The sequence below is a fragment of the Emiliania huxleyi genome (assembly GCF_000372725.1).
Source record: "Emiliania huxleyi CCMP1516 chromosome Unknown EMIHUscaffold_18, whole genome shotgun sequence".
In the NCBI taxonomy this organism is placed as follows: Eukaryota; Haptophyta; order Isochrysidales; family Noelaerhabdaceae; genus Emiliania; species Emiliania huxleyi.
In genome coordinates, this window is record NW_005200784.1 from 986,626 (window position 1) to 1,011,399 (window position 24,774).

The 24,774-nt window shown below is 65.2% G+C and overlaps 8 protein-coding genes across 8 annotated transcripts; 3 read left to right on the forward strand and 5 right to left on the reverse strand.

The window, feature by feature from the left end:
* Positions 1 to 459: 459 nt before the first annotated feature.
* EMIHUDRAFT_99388 (hypothetical protein) lies at positions 460 to 1,734 on the forward strand (the record flags this gene model as incomplete). The annotated part of the gene is made up of 1 exon (XM_005783541.1): positions 460 to 1,734. The coding sequence occupies one exon, from the start codon at positions 460 to 462 to the stop codon at positions 1,732 to 1,734; it is 1,275 nt and encodes a 424-aa protein (XP_005783598.1).
* A 1,256-nt stretch (positions 1,735 to 2,990) lies between these two features.
* Positions 2,991 to 5,526, reverse strand: EMIHUDRAFT_462864 (hypothetical protein; the record flags this gene model as incomplete). The annotated part of the gene is made up of 4 exons (XM_005783542.1): positions 2,991 to 3,994; positions 4,442 to 4,759; positions 4,856 to 5,089; positions 5,215 to 5,526. 4 exons carry the CDS (start codon positions 5,524 to 5,526, stop codon positions 3,326 to 3,328), a joined length of 1,533 nt encoding a protein of 510 aa, XP_005783599.1. The 3' UTR covers positions 2,991 to 3,325.
* A 2,391-nt stretch (positions 5,527 to 7,917) lies between these two features.
* On the reverse strand, positions 7,918 to 8,400 carry EMIHUDRAFT_99390 (hypothetical protein; the record flags this gene model as incomplete). The annotated part of the gene is made up of 1 exon (XM_005783543.1): positions 7,918 to 8,400. One exon carries the CDS (start codon positions 8,398 to 8,400, stop codon positions 7,918 to 7,920), a length of 483 nt encoding a protein of 160 aa, XP_005783600.1.
* Positions 8,401 to 10,013: 1,613 nt separating this feature from the next.
* On the forward strand, positions 10,014 to 11,081 carry EMIHUDRAFT_203324 (hypothetical protein; the record flags this gene model as incomplete). Its single annotated transcript, XM_005783544.1, has 1 exon — positions 10,014 to 11,081. The coding sequence occupies one exon, from the start codon at positions 10,014 to 10,016 to the stop codon at positions 11,079 to 11,081; it is 1,068 nt and encodes a 355-aa protein (XP_005783601.1).
* A 4,989-nt stretch (positions 11,082 to 16,070) lies between these two features.
* EMIHUDRAFT_352913 (hypothetical protein) lies at positions 16,071 to 16,779 on the forward strand. Its single transcript, XM_005783545.1, has one exon. It carries the CDS (start codon positions 16,348 to 16,350, stop codon positions 16,504 to 16,506), a length of 159 nt encoding a protein of 52 aa, XP_005783602.1. The 5' UTR covers positions 16,071 to 16,347; the 3' UTR covers positions 16,507 to 16,779.
* Positions 16,780 to 17,170: 391 nt separating this feature from the next.
* On the reverse strand, positions 17,171 to 18,937 carry EMIHUDRAFT_449693 (hypothetical protein; the record flags this gene model as incomplete). The annotated part of the gene is made up of 6 exons (XM_005783546.1): positions 18,811 to 18,937; positions 18,711 to 18,737; positions 18,612 to 18,647; positions 18,408 to 18,531; positions 18,184 to 18,328; positions 17,171 to 17,501 (listed from the first exon to the last, which is right to left on the reverse strand). Exons 3-6 carry the CDS (start codon positions 18,627 to 18,629, stop codon positions 17,171 to 17,173), a joined length of 618 nt encoding a protein of 205 aa, XP_005783603.1. The 5' UTR covers positions 18,630 to 18,647; positions 18,711 to 18,737; positions 18,811 to 18,937.
* Positions 18,938 to 19,379: 442 nt separating this feature from the next.
* Positions 19,380 to 20,489, reverse strand: EMIHUDRAFT_426727 (hypothetical protein; the record flags this gene model as incomplete). The annotated part of the gene is made up of 4 exons (XM_005783547.1): positions 19,380 to 19,448; positions 19,510 to 19,600; positions 19,653 to 19,842; positions 19,901 to 20,489. The coding sequence occupies 4 exons, from the start codon at positions 20,487 to 20,489 to the stop codon at positions 19,380 to 19,382; spliced, it is 939 nt and encodes a 312-aa protein (XP_005783604.1).
* A 570-nt stretch (positions 20,490 to 21,059) lies between these two features.
* Positions 21,060 to 23,755, reverse strand: EMIHUDRAFT_426730 (hypothetical protein; the record flags this gene model as incomplete). The annotated part of the gene is made up of 7 exons (XM_005783548.1): positions 23,414 to 23,755; positions 23,083 to 23,294; positions 22,631 to 22,927; positions 22,308 to 22,512; positions 21,963 to 22,063; positions 21,436 to 21,837; positions 21,060 to 21,326 (listed from the first exon to the last, which is right to left on the reverse strand). Exons 1-7 carry the CDS (start codon positions 23,724 to 23,726, stop codon positions 21,060 to 21,062), a joined length of 1,797 nt encoding a protein of 598 aa, XP_005783605.1. The 5' UTR covers positions 23,727 to 23,755.
* Between the last annotated feature and the right edge of the window lie 1,019 nt (positions 23,756 to 24,774).

Genomic DNA, 24,774 nt, shown 5'->3' on the forward strand with positions numbered 1-24,774 from the left:
CACATCACGAGGGTGCCTCGTTGGTACCGAGCGCCGTATGTGATTTGGATCACATCACGGGGGCGCCTCGGGCAACAGCATGTAAGTGGGGGGCTGCCACCTCGGTCAGCACGCGGACGATTTTTGCACGTCTCGCGCGCGCGTGAACAGGGCTTGGAATTGCCAAAAACCAACCAAGCCTGCACGCGAGAGAGCTTTTTAGCAATACCAAACAACTCTTGTTTGAATAAGAGAGAGAGAGAGAGAGAGAGAGAGAGAGAGAGAGAGAGAGAGAGAGAGAGAGAGAGAGAGAGAGAGAGAGCGAGAGAGAGAGAGAGACTAGAAGAAGAAGAAAAAATCTCCCGGTGAAACGAATTGAGAGGGCGGCAACGCCTCTGCGCGCACACCGCGAGCCCTCTCCTTCCGCGCGCGTGCAGCCGCGTGTGGCCACTACTTTCGGCGCATAGCATTGCAGCCGGCATGGGCGGTCACCTCGAGGAGGTGCGCAAGATCCGGGAGGCGCGCGAGCGTGCCGCACGGAGGGCATTGCGCGGCCTCGACCCCGAGCAGGGGAGCGAGGGTGAGGAGGAGAGCGACGACGCGGATCTTCCCGAGGCGCCGGATCTGACTCCAGAGGACGAGCGGCGCGCCCTCGCGCCGCACACTGGGGCGTCCAAGCCACCGCAGCCAGCCGTCCACAACGGTCCATCCCCGGCCGCGCTGCCGGTCATCAGGCTGGGATGGGCTGCAGAGGCCGCCACGCCCGGCTTGCCCGCCGGCTCGCCCGGTGAGGCAGCCGACGTCTTTTGCGTGCGCTACTCGCCGGACGACGCCCTGGTCGCCGCGGGCTGCGGTGACGGAGTTGTGCGCGTCTACCACGCGACCGACGGCCGGCTGGCATACTCGCTGGCGGATGACTCGCTAACCCTGCCGACCACCTGCCTCCGCTTTCGGCCGTCTGCGGCGTCGGCCAAGACCCGCAACGTGCTCCTCGCGGCCAACTCGGACGGCACCGTCAAGCACTGGCACCTCACCTCGGGGAAGTGCCTGCACTCGGTGACCGAGCAGGACAACCAGGTGTACGCCGTCGACTATGACACCGATGGTAGCCACTTTGCCACCGCCGGCCGCGACTGCCACATCCGGCTGTATGACGAGACCACGAAATCCGCCGTATCGACACTGCTCTCGTCGCTCGACCGCGCCCCGAGCGGCTACCACAGCGCGGGCGCGAGCGCTCACTCAGGCCACTCGAACCGAGTCTTTGGGCTGCGCTTCGGAGCCGAGCCGCACTCGCTCCTCTCTGGTGGGTGGGACAACACCGTGCAGCTGTGGGACACGCGCACCGCGACAACCGCGCTGTCCATCTACGGGCCCCACGTGTGCGGCGACGCCCTGGACATGCGCGGCCACACCATCCTCTCTGGCTCGTGGCGGCCAGAGCAGCAGCTGCAGCTGTGGGACGCGCGCACGGGCGGGCTACTGGCCACGCTTCCGTGGCCTGCGCACGGGCGCACGCGTGAACCGTGCCAGGTCTACGCCGCGCAGTTCTCCCGACACGACGGCGGCGCCCGCATCATCGCGGGCGGCTCCGGCGCCAACGAGGTGCGCGTGTTTGATGCAAAGGGCGGGGGCTCGCTCGCGGCCATAACCCTGCCCAAGGGCGTGTACGGGCTGGATGTCGAGGGGGGAGGGGGGCATGTCGCCGTCGCGGCCGGCGACAACGCGGTTCGCACGTTGGAGCTCCCCTGCTGATTTGAACAAACAAAATGTGTGGGTGCTAGCGCGAGTTTTTGTTTGGTATTGAAAATCTCTTTCGTTATCTCTCTGATTTGTGCACGGGCGGGGCGGTGGTCTTTTTGCGACACATAAGGCTTTTTTCCAGCGCACCAATTCAACGCGAAAGATTTTCTAATATATTTTGTCTCCCGGTGTGGTGCGGCGGCGCTTCAACAACGGAGAGAGAGAGATTTTTTTAGCAATACCCAACAACTCTAAAGACTAAACACTCACACATCATTTATTTGGGGCCAGTTTCCAGAAAATCAACAATTCAACAATAAATCACTACCCTCACAGTGATTCGCTCGTTAAAGTGTAAAGAAAGAAACAAACTATGGAGGGACCACTGGCGAGGTACTCCCACGCCTCTCGGCACTCGGGTTTTTTTGTCTGGCCGAGTCAACCCGAGATGCTGGGGCGAGCCTCGGCGAGACTGCGTCAGCTGTTCCCACAGCAGGCTGGAAGTACCTCGCCAGTGGAGGGATGGGAGGACGGCACAGCGCCAGACACAGGGATTTTCGAAAAAGGAGTGTGCGACCAGGGCGTAGAGCTCTTGTAGCGCCATCAGCCCCTCACGGCCCGGCCCAACCTTCCCTTCCCCACCCTCGCCTCCAGTGCCTCCAATCAAGTCGCACCTCTCTTCTTCAGCGAATGCAGCGGCAGCACCACGATCCACGTCAGAGGCCGGGCCGACTGGCGGACCTGCATGCCCAGCCATGCCCCCCACTCCCCACCCGCTTGGATCGATCAGCTGACAGCTCCACCAGCTCCCACCACCGCGTGTCGTGTCATGAAGCATGATAGAAGATAAATAGAAAGCATGAACCATCGAAAGGTCTGATCTCCAAAAAGAGCTCTCGGCGGGCTGCGTGCGCGCGCGCGCGCCCCGCCCCTTTTGCGCAGCAACACCTTAAACTTCATGGCCCTCCAAATTCGGGTCGGAGCGTAGCGGAGTGGGACCCGACTTTGAAAAGGGCGACGGACGCTTGCGTCCTAGCCTCCAACAACGCCTCCCCGGCGCAGAGCCGTGGCAGAGGGGCCCCCGGAGGGATGCTCACTCAACCGCCCCACGCCACGCCGCTTGCGGCGGTCCTATTCCATTAGGGGCCACTTCTTATTCAGGTGAGCCGGTGTGTGTGCCAGTCCGCGCCAGTCCGCGCCCTTGCAGTGCCGTGCGGAGGGGCTCAGAAATTCTTTTGTTTAAATTCTTTTCAAGAAGAGTAGAGCGGTGTACGAGCACTGCCGTCGCGGCGATGTCCGATTCCACGGACCTGACGACGCTCTCCATCAAGGAACTAAAGGAGCTGATCCGCTCCTCCGGTCTCTCTTTCGAGGATTGTATTGACAAGGCTGACTTGCGCTCTCGCGCTGCCGAGGCGCAGGAGCGGCTCGAGGCGTCGGCTCCAAAGGGCGGTGGCGGCGGTGGCGGCGGCGGCGGCGGTAGCAGCGCCGCGGGCGGGATGGCGCGCGCCAGCAAGACTTTCGGCGGATACGACGCGCTCGTGATCGGCCCGCCCTCGGTTCTCGACGGCTCCGAGGCTGCCGAGCTGGCTGTAATCGTGCTTCACGGGCTGGGAGCGACCAAGGAGGACTTTGCCGACCTGCCCAGGATGCTCGGCGGCGAGCAGGCTCTCGCAGGGCGGAGGCTCGTGTACGTGCTGCCGCAGGCGCCCCCGTCGCCGCTGCTCGGCGCAGCGTGGTGGCAGATCAATGTGGCCGCGTTCCTCGCCATCAGCACCGCCTCGCCCGACTCGATGGCAAAGATGATCCGGGAGGAGCCGGTGGGGCTCAGCCAGTGCCGCGAGAAGCTGCAGAAGCTGTGCGCGGAGGTGCGCGCCTTTGCCGGGGGCGGCTCGGCGCTGCCCTCGCGCAGGCTGCTCCTGGCGGGCTTCTCGCAGGGCGCGATGACGGCGATGGACACCGCGCTGCACATGCCGCCGACCGAGCCGCCCGCCGGCGTCGTCTTCCTCTCCGGCGCTCCGATCGTGGTGGAGCAGTGGTCCGCGCGGCTGCAGGCCCTCAAGCAGGCGGGCGAGGCGCTTCCCGTCCTCGTCACGCACGGCATGGCGGACGGCACGCTCCCCTTCGCGTGCTCCGGCTGGGTGCGCGATCTGCTGACCGCGAACGGAGCCGACGTCAAGTACGTGACCCACCCGGGCGGCCACGACCTCGGCGGCGCGTCGGTCGTGCGCAGCCTCGTCAGCTTCGTCGCCGCGCGCCTGGCCGACCGAGCCTGAGCGCCGGGCTGGAGGGGAGGCGCACCGCTGCGCTCTCTCGGCCACGGCTGCCGTGGCCCCGCAGCGGCGGTGTATCTCTGGCTAGCGGGCGGTGTCTCTCGCCCTCTAGCTCGCGAGTCGTAGGCAAGGAGGCCGGCGCGGGGCCCCGCGCACCGTGTCTCCGTGTGCGCGACACACGGCTCACGGCCGGCCGCGGCGTGGCGACGTGCGTGTCGGTGTGGAGATAGGGGTTTGTGCTGATAATATAAAACGGTTCGACACAACTACCGAAAGGCGCTGGCACCGTGTCCTGCATAGAAAATGGAGCGGTCGCTAGCCAACGTCTGGCACGCTGCCCGCTGCACGCCCTCTCCCCCTCTCACCACCGCTCTCCAGGCCTCAAGCTCTCTCCGACTCACTGCACACCGCCCCTATGCCTAGAGCTCCTCCTTGGACTCCCCCACGATGGGCAGGCCTGACTCCTGGTCGTACACGTCCCCCTCCTCGTCGACGGCGGGGTTGACGCTGCCCTCCCCGCCCTCCTCCCCGCCCATCCCTTCGGGCATAAAGTCCTTCATCTTGTCCATCATGCCGGCGAGGTCCTCCCTCCTGTACATGGTCCCGCTCATCCCCGTCTCCTTGAGGTTCGCCTGCATGTCCTGCATCTGCTTCTCCTCCGCCGTCAGCGCGTGGAACCTCTCGTCGTGCTTGCGCGTCCCTTTGAGCGGCGGCGTCTTCTTCTTGCACACGCCCGCCGCGCGGTTGCAGATGTAGCGCTGCACCTGCGGGGGGGAGGAGGCAATGGCGTGGCGTCGGACGCCGGAAGTCCCGCGCGCGCCCTCCAGTGCCCCGCAGCCGCTCTCCCTCTCGCCCGCGACCACAGAGCCCTCCCTCTCACTGGCTCGGCTAGCCTGCTCGAGGTCGTTGCCGTCCTGGATCGCCTTGTAGAGAATCTCGGTGAACTCGGTGTCTGCGCGGTCGAGCACCTCGTTGCACGCCGCCTCCACCGTCCGGCACTCGCGCTTGCACTTGCCCGCCTCAGGCTGAGACGCGAGCACCAGCTTGTCTCCCTCCTGCGTGAGGTCAATCTTCCCGACCCACTCGCCCTCGGGCTGCGCGCGGCGGAGGCGGGCGCGCTCAGCGATGCCACGCAAGCACGGTGGGCGGCCGCGTGCCCGGCGCGGGGGCGCGATCTCGCCTTGAGCGGGTTGCACATCTTTTCGGTGAACTCCTGCACCGCTCCCTCGCCGTCAAACTCGGTCGTATCACGCTTGCGCTTCTTCTTCTTGAGCTGCTCGAAGCGCTTCGTCAGGATCTCCTGCGCCTTGACGTGAGCCTGCTCCACCATCTTACGGCACACGCCGCAATAGATGTATTTGAGGTCAGACTTGAATGGGGCCGCCTGCGGGTCAAGGTTCTTGCGGCCCATCGGCGCGCCCTTGATGCCCATCTCCTCGAGCATCTCCTCCTCCTCTGCCGACATGCTCATGCCCTGGCCATAGGTTGTCAGAGCCAACGAACAGAGCAGCAGCCGGAGCAGCGGCGACATCTCGGGTACAAGTGTGCCACGTCAGGCAGCGTGGCCGGAAGAAATTACGCGACCGCGATGCGCTCCCCAATCCCGTTCGCCTGTGTCCCTGATCGTCCTTCAAGATCCTCTTTGGTTTCTCTGTTTTGCTTTTTCTTTCTTTTTCGAGTGGAGAGGAACAGAGGATATGCCGGTCCGTGGACCGGACCGTGCTCTGTCTATAGACGCTACTCGAGTAGTTTGGGACCTGCAGGTCTATCTCTGAGGGAGGGTGTAGAGGAGGAGAGTGTAGAGCGCTCGCTGTAGAGCTGTGGAGCGCTGTAGAGCTGTACAGCTCTACATCCGCCGCGTGACGAGGCGGGTGCGTTGTAGAGCGATGTAGAGGCGCTCTACAACGTGAAATCTCTACAACAAACTCTACATCATAAGCGGGAGCGGCCGCACTCTGCTCGCTACCCCCCCTGCACAAGCTCATGGCCGACCCCCCCCCCAGCAGCAGCGCTCTGCTGCTGGGGGGGTCGGGACCCCCCCCCCAGCAGCAGCCCTCTGCTGCTGGTCCGGACCCCCCCCCCCAGCAGGAGCGCTCTGCCTGTGGGGGGTGCTGGCATCTCTGTACAGACAGCAGCTGTAAGTAGCATGCGTTCCAGTGGCGAGAGTTTATAGTCGGCATCAAAATCAGTGGTCTCACCGGCGGGCCCTCCTACTGCCAACCGGGAGGTGCGGGGCACGCCAGCCTCTCTTCTACGCCTCTCGTGCCTCGCGGCTCCTCTGGCTCTGCTTCAAGGAGGGAAGATACGGCTCTCGCAGCCCATCGTACGCCGTGGCACAGCGGGGAGCACAGCGGGCTGTACAAGATATTGTTCCCTATCTTCGCATGCTCGTCGTTTGGTGATATCCGCGCGAGGTCATACGCCACAGGCCAGCAATCACTCGGTGATGAGACTACTGATGGAGGCGCGACGCTCTGACACCGAGTGTTGCTCGACACTGCGACACTGCCGAGTAAACGTTGCCAGCACTCGACACGACGAAGGTGTATTGGGCTCGAAGGCGCGGTGAACACAACCGCCTCGAGCGTACGAGTACCGCTTAAACACGAACTGAGGGCGGAGAGGGGGGGGCGGCGGCGAGGAGGCGGGAGAGCTGGGTCCAGTGCGCTCTGCTGCTGGGGGGGTCGGGACCCCCCCCCAGCAGGAGCGCTCTGCTGCTGGGGGGGTCGGGACCCCCCCCCCAGCAGGAGCGCTCTGCTGCTGGGGGGGTCAGACCCCCCCCCCTAGCAGCAGGGATGAGCTTAGTTGTGCAGGGGGGGTAGCGAGCAGAGTGCGGCCGCTCCGGCGAACGAGGCACGGTCGCTCTCCGACATGAGGCGCGTTGCACTTGCCAGTGCTGCCCTGGCCTTCTGTCTGCCCGCCCAATGGGTGGCAGGTGCCTCTGCTGCTGTGGCATGCCTCACGGCTGCGACTGGCCGGCGCCTCGGCGCGTCAGCTCGGCTCGGCGTAGCGATAGTGGCCAGCGCAACTCGCCTGGACTCAACGCTCAGCCATGGAGCTCCCGCACGCGCTGGCGCGGTCATGGCGCATGCAACGCGCAGCAATGCTCGCCTCGCCTCGCGCAAATGCGACCGTCCTCGCAGCCGACAGTCCACCGCCTGCTAAAGAAGCACAGCGACGAATGCGGCACCGGCGACGCATGGCAGGCTGGTCATGACGCAGTTGTAGGGTGTTGTGTGCCGTCAGAGTGACTCTCTGTGTGTTAGGGATAGTCAGGGCCGTCCATCAGAGCTCCAGTAAGCTCGGAGACACCCCATTAGCGCGGCTCGACCTCTTTGAGTCACTGCCTTCCCGGCGGGTTGGGGTTGCGGGTTGGCTGTATAGAGCCTCTACAACAAACTCGACAGCAAAATCGCGCTCTACATCGCTCTACAGGCGACTCACATCGTCACGCGCCGGATGTAGAGCTCTACAGCTCTACAGCGCTCCAGAGCGCTCTACATCTCTACAGCTCTACAGCGCTCTACACGCTCTACACATCCTCTACAGACTACACATACGTACCTGCAGCCTGCAGGCTGCACCCCCCTCCCTCAACGCGCTCAAGGTCTATCTTTCCAGGAACCACACGCATGGCATCACGCTTTACGGTGCCACCCTGCGACCAACCCCCAACCGTGCACCGTGCTTCGTACTATCTTTATACCGGCACGGGAGGCCGGCTGCGGGCCCGAGAGCGCCGCCACCCAGGAGTAACTCCCCGCCCACACGCACACACGTCACACCACCACAACTGTGCCGTCCACACCCGTAGAGGTCACTGTCACATCGCCGCGTCTGCCGGCGTCGGAGTACGCTCTCCGAACTAAATACAGCCGCCCGCGTCCTCCAACCGGGCGAGGGTAGAGGACCTCCGCGGCTCTTAGCAGCCCTCGCAAGTCGAGCAACCGGAGCAGCCCCGCCCGTTCTCCTCCGCCAGACGGTTGCCCACAGCGGTCGAGCCCAGCATGAGCGCGCATCCGCTGAGGTTGAGGGCGGTGCGGTAGGGGGCCGCCGCCGCCCACGCCGCCGCCGCGGTCACAAAGGAGATGCCGGTGAGCGACGCGGTGGTCGTCGCCACGCTCTCGTGCTTCGGGTAGCTCACCGCGTTGGAGAGCAGTCCACAGGGAATCACGAAGTAGTAGGCGAGCTTGCGAGCGACGGCGTGCATGCAGACGCTGCGACCGAAGATCTTGCCGCCGCTGGCCTGCAGCGACGGCAAGAGGACAGCGGCGATCGGCATCGCGGCGCAGTGGACGGCGCACAGCGCCGGCGCGGCGGCAGCGACGACGGAGGCGGCTGCGGTGACGCTGGCGAGCGTGTTCGCCAGCCGGTCCGTGGCGACGTCGTGCGCCGCACGGACCATTCGTGGGCTGATTTTCAGCCCAGAAGGGCAAGGCAGCCAAGCCGCCCACGCGGGAGAAGAAGAGAATTTTACCCAAAAAAAGACGTTCGCACGCGAAGAGAATTCGAGTGAGCTTCATCACCCAAAATAAGGACGGTTGGGGACAGCTCAGACTTGATACTGATGGACCTGGGCCAGGAGAGCGACAGAGAAGGCGAGGTGATGAATCCCTGGTCTGGACGGTTCTTTTCGGGATTTCGCGGTATCCGCGGCGGGATATGGCGGGATATGGCGGGATATGGCGGGATATGGCGGGATATGGCGGGATATGGCGGGATATGGCGGGATACGGTCAGATATGGATACATCAAGATACCGCAAAAGAACCGTCCAGACCAGAGGGCTTGATGAGCTGGGAAGCGGCCGCTTTGTTGGCACCTGGAGGGACGTATTGTCCCCACTCACAGTTATTGTTATGGTGTTATGGCTCTCTGGGCATAGCAGCCCATAACATGTTATGGCCTGCTATGGGAGGGCGTCCCGGGTCCACGGTGTTATGGCCCGAGAGGCCACGCCGGACTGCTCGCCGGTAGAATCGTTTCGCTTCGCGCGCTGCCGCGCGCGAGGTAGGTTCGGCATCGATCGCCAAATATTTTCTCTTTTGCCCTCACGTTAAATTCAATAACATATACCTGCCTCCTGAGGCTGAGCGATGGCTTCAGATTGCTCAATCAAGACCAGCCCCCCCCCCCCCCCCCCTCACGCAATTTGCTTCCCGTTTCTAACTCGTACTCTCTGCAGCTCTGCACGCTTCCCGTTTTTAACTTGTATGTCTTTCCCGCAATTTAACTCACGTCCTTGGAGCACTTGGAGTGCAGTTATCAACCTCACATCCAGGGCCGGGGAGCTAAGAAGCGCACCCAGCGAGCCGGATGATCGGTGTCGGGTTACGGGCTAGAGAGCCCTAGCCCCGGGGGTACGCGTTCGCAGGGCAAGGGCCGTAAAGTAAACACGGGTCTCCGAGGGTTAGCTCTGTGCTTTTTCTTTCCTTTTTCCACTACATGTCTCGAGGTTTCTAAAAAGTGGGAGGTGTTATGAGGTTGTTATGCTGGCTGTCATAACAACCAGTGCGCAGTGGGAGTTGTTATGAGTGCTATGAGGTGTTATGAGGTGTTATGAGGTGTTATGGGGTGTTATGAGCAGCCAGCCATAACAGCCGCTCCCATAACCTTGAGTGGGGACAAGACGTGGTCGCGATGAAGTGCCAAAAAGTACTATTTGCGGCTATTGCTCCAAGCTTCGGGAGAGAAGGGCTACATATTATGACTGCATCCATGCGCCTGGGTGCATGAGGGCTGTGGGTCGGGACATTTCACAGTCGATGGCGCCGATGATGACCTCCGGAAAGCCCTCACAATCGATCGGCTCGGATGGGGTCCACCGGGGACAATCTCGAGCCCTCTCCGTGGCATCACGAGCCGGTGTGAGCTTGAAGACCCAAGATAAGTGCGGTTCGGGACAGCTCAGACTCGGGTGTTGTCTCGACGGCCTCGAATAGTTTTTCTTGAGCGCGTCGCAATCCATCCAAGGAGAAGGAGGGGACGTCCGCATAACTTCGAGCCCCGACTCTCGCCATGGGCGCTGCAGCGTCGAAACGGGAGGTGAAGGCCACCGTGAGCTACCCCTCAGTTAGCTACCCCTCAGTTGCGCGAGCCAGCATCGCGCCGCTTCGCGAGAGTGAGCTCGGCAAAAGCCACGCCGAAGAGCCTCCATCGCGCCGGAAATCCAGAGAGGGGTCCGCGGCGCTTGTGGACGAGCTGGTGGCGAGGGAGCGGAGAAGCTCGCAGCCCATCCTGGACGTCGAGCGGCGCTCATCGACCCAACGCGTCTCGAGCACAGAGTTTGCCCGCCCAGCCCACATGCCGCCCACGCCCACTCAAAAGGCGGAAGGCGAGAGTGCCGCCGAGACGAGCGCAGAGGTGGGTGCGGAGCCTCAGCCGCGCGACGATGACGGCGCGGTGAGGAATGGTGCCGCCGAAGGAGTTGGTTCCGAGTGTGTTGAGGAGGTCGGCAGCGGGACAGCAAGTGGCAGCGGAGGCCCTGCGGTAGGCAAGGCGGGTGGGGCTCCACGCAAGTCCAAACGGAAATCTCGACTGAGCTCATGGCGCGAGGAGGCGGGCGAATCGAGAGAGGCGGCCTCCTCAGCCTCTACGGAGGACAGCCTCGCTAAGGCTTCGGACGCCCCCGGCACCTCGACGGCGAATGTCCGCCCCGACAGTCCGTCGCCCGTCGCTGAGAACGCTCTGGAGCCCTCGACAGACGCCAACGAGCCCGTCTCTGAGCAGGCTCCGGAGCCCTCGATAGAAGCCAACGAGCCGCCCGGCGCTGCTGAGAAGGGCCCGGAGGAAGTTATTCCCTCATCGGATGCCCCCTCCGCCGAGCTTCCGCCCCGCCTCACGGTTGTCGCGCCGCCTCGGTTTGAGGTCGCTGAGGCACCGTTATCCGTATTGCCGGCGTCTTTGTCCTCGAGCTTGTCCTCCTCCTCCTCCTTGGAGTCCAGCACCCCGGGGCGCAGCGAAGACGGTTCGCTGCCAGCGACCATTGAGCACGAAGAACCCGGGCTCGAAGATGATGAGTTGGCCGAGTGCGACGCGCTGCCGAGCACAGAGCACATCTCGAGGCGTCTGTCGGCTGAGCTGTAGATCGGATATCGACGGATTTTAAACACATTCCCACGGAAAACGCCGTGTACATACTACCACCAGGTGCGTCTCGCTCGTGCCAGGCTAGGTGTTTCCTCTCCGGCGTTCGGTCGGTGACTCTTTTTCTCTCTCTCAGACTTTCTTTTTCATTCGCAGAGAGAGATTTTTAGCAATACCAACAGTTCCTCATCAGTGTGTCCCGCCCAGGTGTACGTGGCTCTTTCAGAGAGTGTACCTATCACTCTCTCTCTCAGTGTACGTATTTTTAGCTTACCGCAAATCGATGCTGTCTGCCCGAGCGGGACGCCGAGCGTGACTCCCAACTCCACGATTTGCGGTCCACCGACAAATTTGGCTGCCCCCATCAAAGTTGACTTCATTCCTTATTTACATACATACCGGGAGAAATGGGAGAGGGGAGTGTATTCTCTACTCTCTCTCTCTCTCTCTCTCTCTCTCTCTCTCTCTCTCTCTCTCTCTCTCTCTCTCTCTCTCTCTCTCTCTCTCTCACTCAGTGTACGTACTTTTAGCTCTCTCTCAGTGTATGTGGCTCTTATTGCTATGGCAATATAATGAAAGCAACGAGAACGTCTAACGAGGACGTCAGTCAGCGGTCAAATTGTCAGGCCAGTGCCCCCGAGCGACACGCACATGGACATGGACATGGGACGAGAGCCTACGAGCGGCGACCGATACTTCATTCCGGCGAAAATGTTTTCCCGCCACCGACCGAGGCAGACACGGCGCGGGCGTGGGTGGGAGGCGACGGTCCTGTGGCTCGAGCACCACGGGCACGGCGTTGTCATCTGGTGTGACGGGGACACACGGCCTGCACGGCTTTCCCGCTCAGCTCTGCGCAGCCGATGCACTTTTCTCAGCAGCAAGAAGCGCTTGCGTGACGATGGGGATGGGGATGGGCGTGGAGGATCGAAAAACTCACAAACTTGGACGCACCGCAGAAGCGGCAGCCGAGACGGAGTCACCCCACAGGCGGAGCTTGAGCGCAGGGGATACAGAGACGGAGTCACCCCACAGGCGGAGCTTGAGCTCAGGGGATACGTTGTTCTCGCTGACGCCATCTCTTCTGGTTTGTCGGAAGAGCAGCAGCGACATTTTGCCGACAGCCCGCACTGGCGTGCCATCAGAGACGGCAACCGGGCCGGGAACAGCTCTCACAGCGATTGGATGAATTTCAGCGGGATGCGCCATAGCCTGCCTGTCTGTCTGCCGAGGCTCAGCGTCGAGATTTCCGGGTCTCTCGAGCGCGCCGGTCTACTCCAGGGACGACGGATTGCTGACTGGCGGGGCAGCACCCCGCCAGAGGAAGCTTATGTGGCAGGCCTCACTCTGCTTCGATCTGACCCTGGCGCACCAGATCAGCACCCGCACGCCGACCGTGGGCTCAGCGTTGGCGAATTTGGCTCTGCCGAGGCGTGAGCAGTCGATCTGTTCTCGCCCCTCTTTCTCCCGGAGTAGGCCAACAAAGCCACGCCTCCCCCCTGCTCAAAGGTGCCGCTCTCTGTCCTCGTCGCGCTGGAGGACGAGACCTCGCTCGCCATCCGTCCTCGTGGGGCGGCGGAATTCCTCCGCGTCAGAGTGCCCACGCTGGGGCTGGTTTGCTTTCGTGGCGACACCTGCCACTACGGTCTCGGCCTCGAGCACACCGCGAGGCAGCCTCACCATCGGCTTCACGCGTACGTTGATCCGGAGGGGTACGCTGCGCCGCAAAACGCACTGCACGGCTGCGTCCCGCCGCCGCTAGGTAGGGTAGGAAGGTGAAGAACAGTCAGGCTCGGACACCAGCGCGGTATGGGTGGACGCGGGACGGACAGATGATGACGACACGCACGAGCGACACCACAGACACAAAACAGGCTCACAAGACACACAGCCAGCTGGGCTGCCCCACACCCCGAGTGACCGTACGGCACTACGCCACTCGGGGCCACGCCCCCCCTGTCGCCCCCCCCAAGCACCCAAGGTGCCAAGGCGCAAGGGCACAAACAACAGCAGAACAACACAGACAGGCGACAGGGGGTAACGTGTGAGACTAGAGCAGGCTACTCCGCCTCTAGCAAACTCGCCGGCCGGCGGGGCACGGACGAGAGCACGTGTGGGTTCGTGTGAGGTGTCTATGGACGCAGGCATCATGCGTGGAGTCGCGCGTGTGTGAGGGTGTTTCCGCGGCGGTAGCGGGGCAACCCGTAGCCCTACACTCGCTCTCATGGTTGACGACAGTGCATATTGCGCTCAGCACCGGACCTGGCTGGCTGGTGCGCGAGTCTAGGGACGAGACTGGCCACTGGTAAAAAAGAAAAATACCGCGTGGCCCATGGCGACCGCACCGCCGTGGCAGCCTCACTCGCTCGTTGTGGTGAGCGGCCCGCCAGCAGCGGGCAAGTCGCGTTGCCCTACACTCGCTCTCATGGTTGACGACAGTGCATATGATGCGCTCAGCACCGGACCTGGCTGGCTGGTGCGCGAGTCGAGGTGCGAGATTGGCCGATAAGTAAAAAAGAAAAATAACGGGGCCGACGACCGCTCGACGCTGTATGGCGACCGCACCGCCGTGGCAGCCTCACTCGCTCGTTGTGGTGAGCGGCCCGCCAGCAGCGGGCAAGTCGCGCTACGTGCAGGAGCAGCAGCGCCGCGGCGCGCCGCACGTCCGCCTCTCGGTCGAGGAGAGGTCGAAGCATGTCGTTGTCAAGCGCATCAAGAAACACACGGACACCGTCTACGTCGTCGACGATCAGAACGGCGGCGCTGCGCGGGGACAGCTGCTCGCAGAGCTTGCGGACGCGCTGCCACCGTCGCCACTTCTCGTCTCCTGCAGGCCGGAGGGTGGGCGGCTCCAGTGCGAGTGGGCCAACGAGTGGGCGATGGCAGAGGCCGTCGCAGGGTCCGAACACTCATACCTCCCTCTCGCGGCGGGCGAGGCGTGCTCGCGCCGAGTATATGGGTCGACCCGCGCGGACCGCGCTCTCGACGGACCGTTGACCGCTGCTAGCGCGGGCGTTGACGACAAGTTTGCACGCACGGCAGAGGTGCAGCTGCCGCTGCGAGAGGATCTGAGCGGCTGCTTCGGCGAGAGCGCTCTGTTGATCGACGGGTGCTGCCTGTTTCATCCGCCGCGGGCGGGCGCATCGCCGAGGGACGCCCTCGTGTGGAACCACGAGGTGGCCGACGCGGTCGCCTGCTGGCTGGGCCACCGGCCGAGGGCGCGCCTGCTCGTCACGCTGCAGCCGCGCTCGCTCTTCGAGCCTCTCGTCGACCTCGTCGACTCGAGCGGCGACTCGGGCGCGTTCGAGGCGGCGCTCGCCCGGCTCGACAGCGGCGGCGCCCTCTTCGCGACAGCGCTCGACGGGCTCCGCGAGCTCGTCTCTCGCCTCGGCGCGCCCGCGCACTACCTCTGGCTCGCGCCTGGCGCACCACCCAGCACCACCGGCGGAGGCATCGGCGGCGGCATCGGCGGCGGCGGCGACGGCGGCGGTGGAGCCGGACAGAGCTGGCTCACGGGGGCGGTGGCGAGCGGCGCCGCCAGGGTGGCGGCCGATTCGTTGCTGCCCCCCGCGGGGTGTGTCGCACTCTGACACCCGTCGACTTGGTTCGCTCCTCAGGCGGACGGACGGCTCGTGGCTTGGCCGATGGCGTGGCTGGTGCGGCGGCACAAGGTTGCGCTGGATGAGCTGCTGGTGGTGCGGCGGGAGCGGCGCGCGGATGCGAGGGCGACTGTAGCGGCCCTCAGCTGTAGGGAGGGGTCGCCGTAGGTGAGTCCGGACGGCGACCGGCGGGCGATCGACTGCGGCATCCGGCAGATGCGGCTCGAAAGCTTTGTGCGCGTGGGCGGCGACACGCGCGACGTCAGCGGCCCACCTGCCGGCAGCATGCCGTCCTTCCTGCGACCCTTCCGCAGCGGTGGTAGCAGCGCATCGCCTCCGCCGCCGGCGGGCGAGCGCGAGGAGGCGCACGGCCGCATCCACGGCACAGTCGCCCCTCCGGGCGGCCACTCGCTCCCGCCGTCCTCGCGGGCACCCGCCGCCGCTGGCCCCGCCGCCGCTGCTCCCGCCACCGCTGGCCCTTTCGCCGCTGCTCCCGCCGCCAGCTCCGCCAATGCGAGGCCGGCCGCCGGTCCGTTTGGCCCTGGCTGCATCGAGGTCTACGTCGTCGACGGCGAGGGCGAGGGCAGCTGGTTCACGCTCTTTGACGACAAGGACGAGGACGAGATTGGGGGTGACAACTACGCCGCCAACCAGAGGCGGTTCAGGGCGCGGGCGGCGGTGGATGCTGACGAAGCGTGGTTTGACGAGCGGTTCGAGCGGGTCAGCGAGGCCTCGCACGGCTTCGACGGCGTCGCGCTCACCGCCGCTTGCGGCGGCACGGACGGCGCGCGGTACAAGCTCTCGCTGCAGCTCGCCGCGCCGCCCGACTCGCTGGTGCGGCGCGCCGAGTGCAGCTGCCCGGACTTCGCCAAGCGGCACCCGAGCGGTGTACTGGACGAGTCGGTCCCGCCCAGCTCCGCCTCCCTCTGCAAGCACCTCCTCACGCTGCTCATGCGTGCGAGGGTGGCGTCCGAGACGCCCGTCGAGCCGGATCCAATTCAAGCTCGCGGCACGCGCGGCACGTTTGTGCCTCAAAATGGCGGCGCAGGCTCCAGCGCGCCCCGGCCCCCCTCCTCTGGGAAGCGGCGGCTACCGGCGCGCTTGGGCACCGCGGCTAAGCCACAAGCCGAGGATGACGCCTCCCTGGAGCGCGAGCCGCAGGATCCCGCCCCTGACCGGCCCGAGTCTCTCTCGCGCCACTCCTCGGCCGCCGAGCCGGCCAGGCGGAGCGGAGGGCGCGGTGGCGCGCGTGGCGCAGGGCGCGGCGGCGGTGGCGGCGGTGGCGGGGGAAGGCGCCGCGCCGACCCACCGGCGCCCCGAGCAAAGCAGCCAGACCTCCCGCCGCCGCCCGAGGGGTTTGTGACGCTTCGCCAGCCGGTGACAGCTGCGCAGCTGGTCGAGCTCGCCAAGCAGACGCTCGAGAGAGCCGGGCAGGCCGGGGCTGCGGGACGGGCAGACAGGGTGCGATCGGATGCACTTGGCGCGAGCGCCCCGGGCCGGACGGGCGGCGGCGCCCCGTCAGCTGCGCCGGGCGGTCGCCGGGAGGCGGAGCCGTCACGAGAAGAAGGCAAGCAGGAGGCTTCGGAGGATGTGAATGTGAGCCCGACCCCGGTGGAGGACAAGGGCACGGGCCTTCCCGGCGCTTATCTGAGTCAACTCTACCCCGCATGGGAGCCCCCCAAGACTACCTCGGCCGCACCACTGGCCGCACCGGAGCTGGCACCGCCACCGCCACCGCCACCGCCGCCGGCACCGGCGCCGGCACCGGCGGCTCCGTCCTCATACTCAAGGGGCTGGAAGAGCAGCGCCGTGGCCAGTCTCTTTGACGATGATTGACGAGATGCGGCCGCGTCAGCTTCTGACGTCAGCATGTGCGTTGCGCGTTTTCTCCATGAACTTCTCGCACAAGCGCGTGGCGTGCCTCCCATGATTCTCTCGACCGCATGTTGTGACTTGTGTCGCTTCACGCGTTGTGCCGGTGTCGATGTCTCCACCTATATACGTGACTACCGAGCTCGCTCGCTGAGTCAGCTGTGGCTTCTGTCGTGTTTCGCTGAGAGTCTGTCGCTCTTGCCTCGCTTGTGCCGCGTCGTCACATTCTCTACGTAGACGAGAGCCGTGTAGTAAAGCCGTACTAGAAGCAAGGACGAAGGAGTGCGCGCAGACGGCAGAGAGCAGATGTATGTGTGCGGAGACACACACACACACACACACACACACACACACACACACACACACACACACACACACACACACACACACACACACACACACACACACACACACACACGAAGCGAAGGACACGAGCAACCTACGAACATGGGCGCGAGAAACAACACACAGCGAGAGGCACACATATATGTTCGTCGCAAGTACACAATCCCTCCACGCCTAGGGCCTGGCCAGAGCCCAATCACCCTTTCCATGGCAAAGGTAAGTATCTCCTGCACAGTAAGCCAGCAGGATCAGCAATATACAACGTCCAGACCTTCAAACGGCCTCCTCCGCGGGCGCCTCGACCTTCTTCGTGCATTGCGGAAAGCACTTTGGCATCGAGCACTTTGGCATCGAGCACTTTGGCATCGAGCACTTTGGCATCGAGCAGGACGGCGGCTTGCAGCAGGGCGGCTTCTCCTTCACCTCAGCCTCACCCTCCTTGTCTTCGATGTCAACCTCGTCCTCCTCCTCCGCTGGCGTATCTTTTCGTGGTGAGACCATTGCCTTTATCTTGGTGAGAAAGCCCGCCGGCTCCTCTGCGGCGGGCTCGACCTCAGACTCTGGCTCTTCCGATTCGTCCACCTGCTCCAACACCGTCCCAGCACTCGGCGTGCTCAGCACATAACCCTTGGTAGGGAGATTGGGCACCGCCACGTCCCCATCGGTAGTAAGCGCGTCAGGCGCAGTCGCCGGTTCGGCTGTCGCCATCTTTCCGCTCGAACAGCCCATAAGTTACCTGTGACGTGTGAGGAGACAACGGCGTGCGTGTGACGGCACGGCGGGGAGTGGTGGGCAGGAGGGCGGACAGCACGCGACCGGCAAACAAGGGGGTGCAGAATCACACGAGGCAGCCGAATCCGGCACACACCACGAGAACTCGACGCGGAAGTTTGTTGGTGCCCGCCGAAGGTTTTTAGCGGAGATTTCTTTCTTTTAAAGGACTTTTCTTTCTCCTTTTTTCAAAAACAATTGATGGATTCTTCACAACTATATATCTCACAGCTATATCTCCTGAAATTCCACACGGGTCCCCGAAGGCGGGTACCCCCGTGTAGTCGAAGCGCGATGGCTGTGAGATTTCACGAGCTTCTGGTTCCGCGTGGTGGAGCCCAGGAGGAGGGCTTTCATACACACGAACCAGTTGCGGCGCCCCTTGTCCGGCGTGTTGGCCATCACCTGGCTGCTTCTCTGGCTGACGAGGTGCAGCTTTGCCTGCGCGAGGGCCTGCAGCTGGTCGCGCAGCGCCTCCGCCTCCGCCTGTTGACAGCCACTGGTGTGAATACCACCCTTGGCAGCTGGCTGCGCAGCGCCTCTGCTCCGCCTCCGCCGCCTCCGCCCGGCCGGCGAGCGGCTCGAGCTTGCGCAGCCGAGCGTGCTGCTCGGCCAGCTGGGCGCGCAAGCCGGCGATGGCGCCCTCCGAACTGTCCTCGCCTAGAGCGTCGGCAAGCCTCGCCTCAGCCGGGAGGGGCGCCGACTCGTCTGCTGAACACCGCGTCGCGTCGTGTCTCACCGCTCTCGAGCTCCCGAAGCCGCGCCGACTCCGCCTCGAAAACGATGCGGCGAAGGGCGTCGATTCCGTCGCGAGCGGAGCGCTGCCCTGACGGGGTCCGCACGAGCGCAACGCCGTGCAGCACCTTCTTGCAGGCAGTCGGGTGAGCAGGGGAGTAGTGCAGCTGGAGTAGTGCGGTGTCGGGGAGTCGAAATGTGTCCGCACCTGCACGCACTCGAGCATGTCGTGTAGCTCCTCCGCCTGTTCACAGCTCCAGATCAAACGCCTCTCCATCCCTCGAGGCAAGCCGTGCAGCCACTCCGCCTCCGCGTCTCTCCGCGTGAGCGCCTCCTACAACCGAAATACGCCCGGGATGCACCCGAGATGCAGCCGAGGTGCAGTGCCCGCGCCGCTTGAGCGACTCCTCCAACTCCGCGAGGCTCCGCTGGCTCTCGGTCAGCTCCTCCTGTAGCGCCTCGGCCTGCCCCTTGGCCGCCTCGAGCTCGCGGCTAACCGCCTCCGAGGGCCCTGGGGGCGCCTCCCGCCACGCCTCTCCCTTCGTGTCTGCGGCCCCCGGCTCGCCGCTCCCTTGGTCACCCGCGAGCTGCAGCTTTGCCTGCGCGAGGGCCCGCAGCTGGCCGCTGCGCGCGAGCGCCAGCTCCGCGCGGGCGGCGCGCAGCTCCACCCTCAGCTTGTCGTTCTGCGCCTGTCCACAGCGAGACGCGTGAAGACGCTGTCCGCAGCTCCCACGCGCAGCTCGCCCTGCAGCGCCTGGATCTGCTCGGGCGAAAGCAGCGTGTTGACGACGGCGGCGTTCTTGATCGCCTTTGCGCGGACGGCGAACTGGAGCGTCGACTTGGTCTCCGCGGCGTTCTGCTGGGCGGGCGAGCACGCGACGAGAAGAAGCGTCTTGGAGTTGCCTGATTCACAACAGGAGGTGTGACCCGACGCGGCTCACGAGCCTCTCGGAGGAATCTCGGAGCCTATCTCGGCTCATCTCGTGCCTCCGAGCGACTCTTGCAGGACGCGGGTCAGCTTCGAGTTGCGGTACGGCACGTGCGCCTGGTGAGTATTGCTCTTCACGGGTGAACGAACCATAGCGTCGAGTTGCGGCACCGGCAACGTGCGCCTTCCCGTCGGCGAGGGCGGAGATGACGTGGCTGAGCGCAGAGAGCGACCCGTTGATCTTCTTCGCCTCGTCGAGCGTCACTCCGCTCGCACCTGCTCACAGCCGGACCCGCCGTCCACAGTCGCCGTTCACAGAACGCCCTGAGTGTGCCTCCGGCCGCGCCCGTCTTTGAGATCTTCTCGGAGCCGGCCAGGTCGGCGATGTTCAGCTTCGAGACGCGCACCGACCCATCGGATGACGTTTGCTGCAGCGTGAGCGTCAGTAGCGCGTGCGAGCGAGAGGACTGGCTGTTCATCAGAGTCGCGCTGACCATCCGATGCGCGTTGCCTATTCGCCACGCTGTTCGTCAACAGACGCCTTCGTCAGCATCGCGCCAGCCGCCCACCCAGCGGCGTGCCGCACTGCAGCACCTCGAGCACGTCCGCCTCGCTCGCCACCTTCATATGGCGCAGCCCCTCGACGTACACGCCCGCCTTGGCCGTCTCGCGGATCGCCCGCCCACCCGCCGCCCCGCCCGCCAGCAGGCTCTGGCGGTCGGTCGGTCGGTCAGTCTCGAGCAGGTCTCGCACCACCTCCTTGTAGATCTCGAGGTAGGAGCAGGTGAGGTCGAACTCGGCGCCGCTCAGCGACTCGAAGAGGTGCTGAACCGCTCGTGGAAGCACGCCCGGGTCGGCCGCCGTCCCCATCACGCTGTGCGTCTTGCCGGAGCCGGTCTGGCCGTAGGCGAGGATGGTGCCGTTGTAGCCCTGAAGCACGGCGTCGACGATGCCGGAGACGTGCCCGTACGTCTCAGCCTGCGTCGCCCACATTGGCAGCACCGCGTCGAAGGTGTGGCTCGCGCCGCCATCCTCGGCAAGCGAGACGGTGCGGCCATCGTCGGCGAAGCGGAAGGCTGGCGCGGACTGCTGCGACGCGGCCTCGCGCGCGCTCGGCGGCCGGAAGCGGGCGACGACCTTGATGGCCTCGCCAGCCATTTGGCGCCGCCGCGAGCTGTGCTTCTTCAAGCCTCCTCTCGCGCCGCCGCCGCGTCGGCGCGCAGGCCTCGCCGCTCCGCCTCGAGCGAGTTGACCTGGCCCTTCAAGCTGTGAAGCTGTGTTCAAAGCCCCGTGGGGGACGGACGATTCTTATTTCTTTTTCAGGGAGAGGTGAGAGACACATGGACCCGCCATGAAAACGGTATGGTGGGTGGACTAACTGTTTCTGTTAGGCCCAAAGTTAACGTTTGACAGCTCTGTATATTCTGTACGTGTTGGGTGTACCGACACCCACTGTTGACTGTATAGCAAGTATAGGCCGCTAAAGGCCCCACGCGCGCAGCGTGCGAGAGCGGAGCTGGAAGCGAGTCTCTCTCATACGTACGTTATGCGGAGGTTGTGAAGCTCTGAGATGCCATTTCACACTCTCATGCCCCCGCGCCCCGCCCCACACCCACCCCTCGCCCCACGAGCCTGACCGGCCACCGCAACCCTGGCGACGCGGCCTCGCCCGGAGGATACAGACAAACATGTCTCCGCTCATAACTCCCCGCTGGTCCCGGGTCAGCCTCACTCGCTCTCGGGGGGCGGCGCAAACTCCTGGCTCGGCGTGGCCGCGGCGCGCACCGCGAACCCCGCGGTGGCGCAGCACTCCTTGACAGCGCTGATCGCGACCGTCCGGCGGTGAAAGATGGACGCGGCGAGCGCCGCCTCGACCTGCGTGCTGCGGAAGACCTCGCTGAAGTGCTCGGGCGCGCCGGCGCCCGACGAGGCAATCACCGGGATCGAGACGGCCGCCTTGAGCATCGCCATGAGCGGCAGGTCGAAGCCGGCGTGCTGCCCTGCGAGCGGTGCGCGGCGCGGTGGGCGAGGCCGTGGCAAAGGGCGGGTGGACAGGGGGGAGGGAGGGGGGGAGGGCGGGGAGGGGGAGGAGGGGCGGGGAGACGCCGTCGCAGTCGATGCAGTTGACGAGCAGCTCGCCGGCCCCGAGCGCCTCCACCGCGCGCGCCACCTGCACGACGTCGAGCCCCGACCCCTTGCGGCCGCCCTGCAGCGTGCACTCGTACCAGCAGAGCGACTCGCCGGCGGGACCGCGTCCGCCGCGGCCGAGCGGACCCGCGTGGTCGGCGAGCGCGTGCCCCTCTGCGGCGGCGGCGTCCGCCACCCACACGCGGCGCGGGTCGATCGAGACGACGCACGCCTGCGCGCCGTACTTTGCGGAGATGGCCTCGATCGAGGTCGAGCCGTCGCACGTGCCTCCGCGCTCGAGGTACGCGCGGGCAGCCTCCGCCGCGTCGGAGCCGAGAGAGACCTTGTCCGCGCCGGCGCGGAAGTAGGCGTCGGCGACCTGCAGCGCGGACGAGCGTGAGCGACACTTCCTAGACGCTTCCTAGCCGCTTCCTAGACGCTTCCTAGCCGCTTCCTAGACGCTTCCTAGACGCTTCCTAGACGCTTCCTAGACGCTTCCTAGACCTGCAGCGCGGACGAGCGTGTTCCCTGCGCGTCGACGAGGTCCTTGATGCCGCCTGCGGGGAGACGCGGGGGAGGGGGGAGGTGTGTGCGTGTGTGTGCGTCTGCGTGCTTGCGTGTGCGAGGCGGTGTGCCTCCGACACAGAGCGGGACGAAGCAGGTGCGAGACGCCTCGGCGAGCACCTGGAGCAGGGAGGGAGGGGAGGGGGGAGGGGGTGGGGGTGAGGGAGCGGGGCGGGGGGAGGGGAGGGAGGGTGGTACTGGCCCGGCGGGGGGGGAGAGGGGCGCACTTTGAGCATCGGCAGGTCCGTCAGCGGGCACTACTACTACTACTACTAATAATAATACTCACTTTGAGCATCGGCAGGTCCGTCAGCGGGCACTCGCGGAAGCCCGTGATGTTGAGGAAAGTGACCTCGTCTGCCCCCTCCTCGTAGTACCTGCTCACGGCTAGACGTGTGAAGAAGGCTGAGGGAGGCGGCCTCGCCCCCTCCTCGCGGCGCCTCCGCGCCAGCGCCACCGGCTTGCCCAGGTTGCGCACCTCGCCGCCGCCCTGTCGGGGAGTGCCGAGGGTGTCGAGGAGGAGACGACGAGGGGCCGAGGGGCTCGTGAGGGTGGAATGTCCTCCCCCCCCCCCCCCCCCTCGCCACGGCGGCTACCCGCGGATCTACGGCTCCGCGGGCCTTCTCGCGGCAGTCGTACTGGTCGCCCTTGGTCACCACGAGGTCGCCCGCGTCGTTGGCGCGCACGTCGAGGCAGGCGACGATGCGGCGGCAAGGGCCCGCGGACAGCTTGCCCGCGCCGAGCCGCGGCCGCGTGCTACCGCCTCCGGCGGCGGCGGCGGCGACCGCGCGCGGCGGCGGCTCTGCGGTCGACGAGGCGAGGAAGGCTCCGAGCAGCGCGAGCCCGACGGCGCCAGACTTCTCGGGGTGGAACTGGACCGCGGCGACCTTGCCGTTGGCGACGCCCTGCGGCGGAGGGGCGGTCGGGGTCGTCCCCTCGGTGCCGCCACCGGACGGTTGGCTCAGCGCGAGACGCCGCGCCGGTGGGTGGGTGTGGTGCGCAGCGTGTGGTGAGAGGCGTGTGGTGGGAGGCGTGTGGTGTGTGGTGCAGCGCGGCGCACCGAGACGAACCGATCGCCGTACTCGGTCTCGCAGAGCACCCACGGCGCGACGGCCTCGGAGCGCGGCACGCGGAAGGAGTGGACAAAGTAGAGCGCGTCTCCCTCCGCCAGCGAGCCGAGCAGCGGCGACGGCTGCGCCGCCGCCACACCGTTCCACCCGATCTGCGGGACGCACAGACCGTGCGACGCGACGTCAAACCGACCGACGGCGCCTGTGGGCGGCGCGACCGCGTCGGTGAGTGCGGACCGGTGGCACCACGGCGCGCGGAGGTCTCGGGCCGCTCCAGGCCTCGCGTCATGCGGGGCGGGCGGGCGGGCGGGCGGCGCTGACCAGGCACGACGCCAAGTCCAGCGACGCCAGGGCTCTCCTCTGACGACTCGAACAGCGTCTGCATGCCAAGGCAGATGCCGAGGAAGGGCCGGCCGGCGCGGATGTACGCGCGCAGCGGCTCCACCAGCTGTTTTCGCTCGAGCATCGCCATGCAAGAGCCAAACGCGCCCACTCCCGGGAAGAAGAGAATCGCGGCCGACGCGACGGCCTCTGGCTTGTCCGTCTGCTCGACATCGCAGCCGAGAGCGACGAGCGCGTTGTAGAGCGACTTCACGTTGCCGGCGCCGTAGTCGAGCAGGGTGACGCGCGTCATGGAGTTGCGGTCGGCCGGGCCCGACCTCGGCGTAACCTTCAAAGAAAAGAATTCACTGAGGCCGCCGCCTCTGTCAGTGTGCCGCCCCGATAATAGTGAGAGACTGCCAGTGAGAAGCCGGAGGAAGGTCGCTAGTCGAGAGAGATCGCCAGTGGAATAGGGAGTCCACTGTGCTGCGAGCCCGTCGCTGTCCCTTGTCAGGAGCAGGAGGACTAGGAGAGCGCAACCAGTAGGAGGCCCGCGCCTGCCCCCGTGCCGCCGGGTGCAACTTTGTCCTATACGAGAGGGGAATCCCGGGACCCTGTCGTGTGGGTAAACCCTGCCCAGCCCCCCTCTCCGTGTCGCGATGCGCTCCCCACTCCCGTGGCCCCTGTCCCTGTACCCTGATCGTCCTTCCAAGATCATGTTGTTTGGTGTGTCTGTTTTATTTATTTATTTAAGGTCCCCCGGGCCACTTTCGGGGGGCAAACCCTGCCCGGCCCCTAGGACCCCGGGTAAGGCCCAGGTGTGGCCTAGGGCATCAGAAGGGACCCAGAGGAGTCCAGTCTGAGCCATAGAGCCCATGTCTTCGCCCCCGAAGGTCGCGTTCAAATGCCCGGAACGGACGTCACAGTGGTGTCCGGCCGGCGCGATCACCGAGCTGTGACGCTCAGGGAAGCCCGATGAGGTGCTGGTTTCTTTGCCCAGGGCTGGCCTTCCCCCCAGGCTGGATCAGCTGAGCAAGGTTTGGGGAGAATCCTATAGAAGGATCTTCAGATATTTTGACGGATGACCGAAAATGGGCAAAAACGGGGTGATTTTCTTAAAACATGTGTGGTGGCGGCGTGCCGTCCTCCCATCCCTCCCTTGCGCCTTGGGTGGCACTTGGAGCACTTGGAGTGCAGTTATTTGCCGCACGCCCAGGACCGGGGAGCTCAGAAGCGCACCCAGTTGGCCGGACGATTGGGAGATCGGGTTACGGGCTAGAGAGCCCTAGCCCTGGGGGGTGCGCGGTCGCAGGGCCATAACACGGGTCTCCGAGGGTTGGCTCCGTGTACCGGGTTTCCCC

What these genes read in the sequence shown, in the direction of transcription:
- EMIHUDRAFT_352913 (XM_005783545.1), top strand. Translation starts at nt 16,348, where the DNA reads ATGGGAGCCCCCCAAGACTACCTCGGCCGCACCACTGGCCGCACCGGA.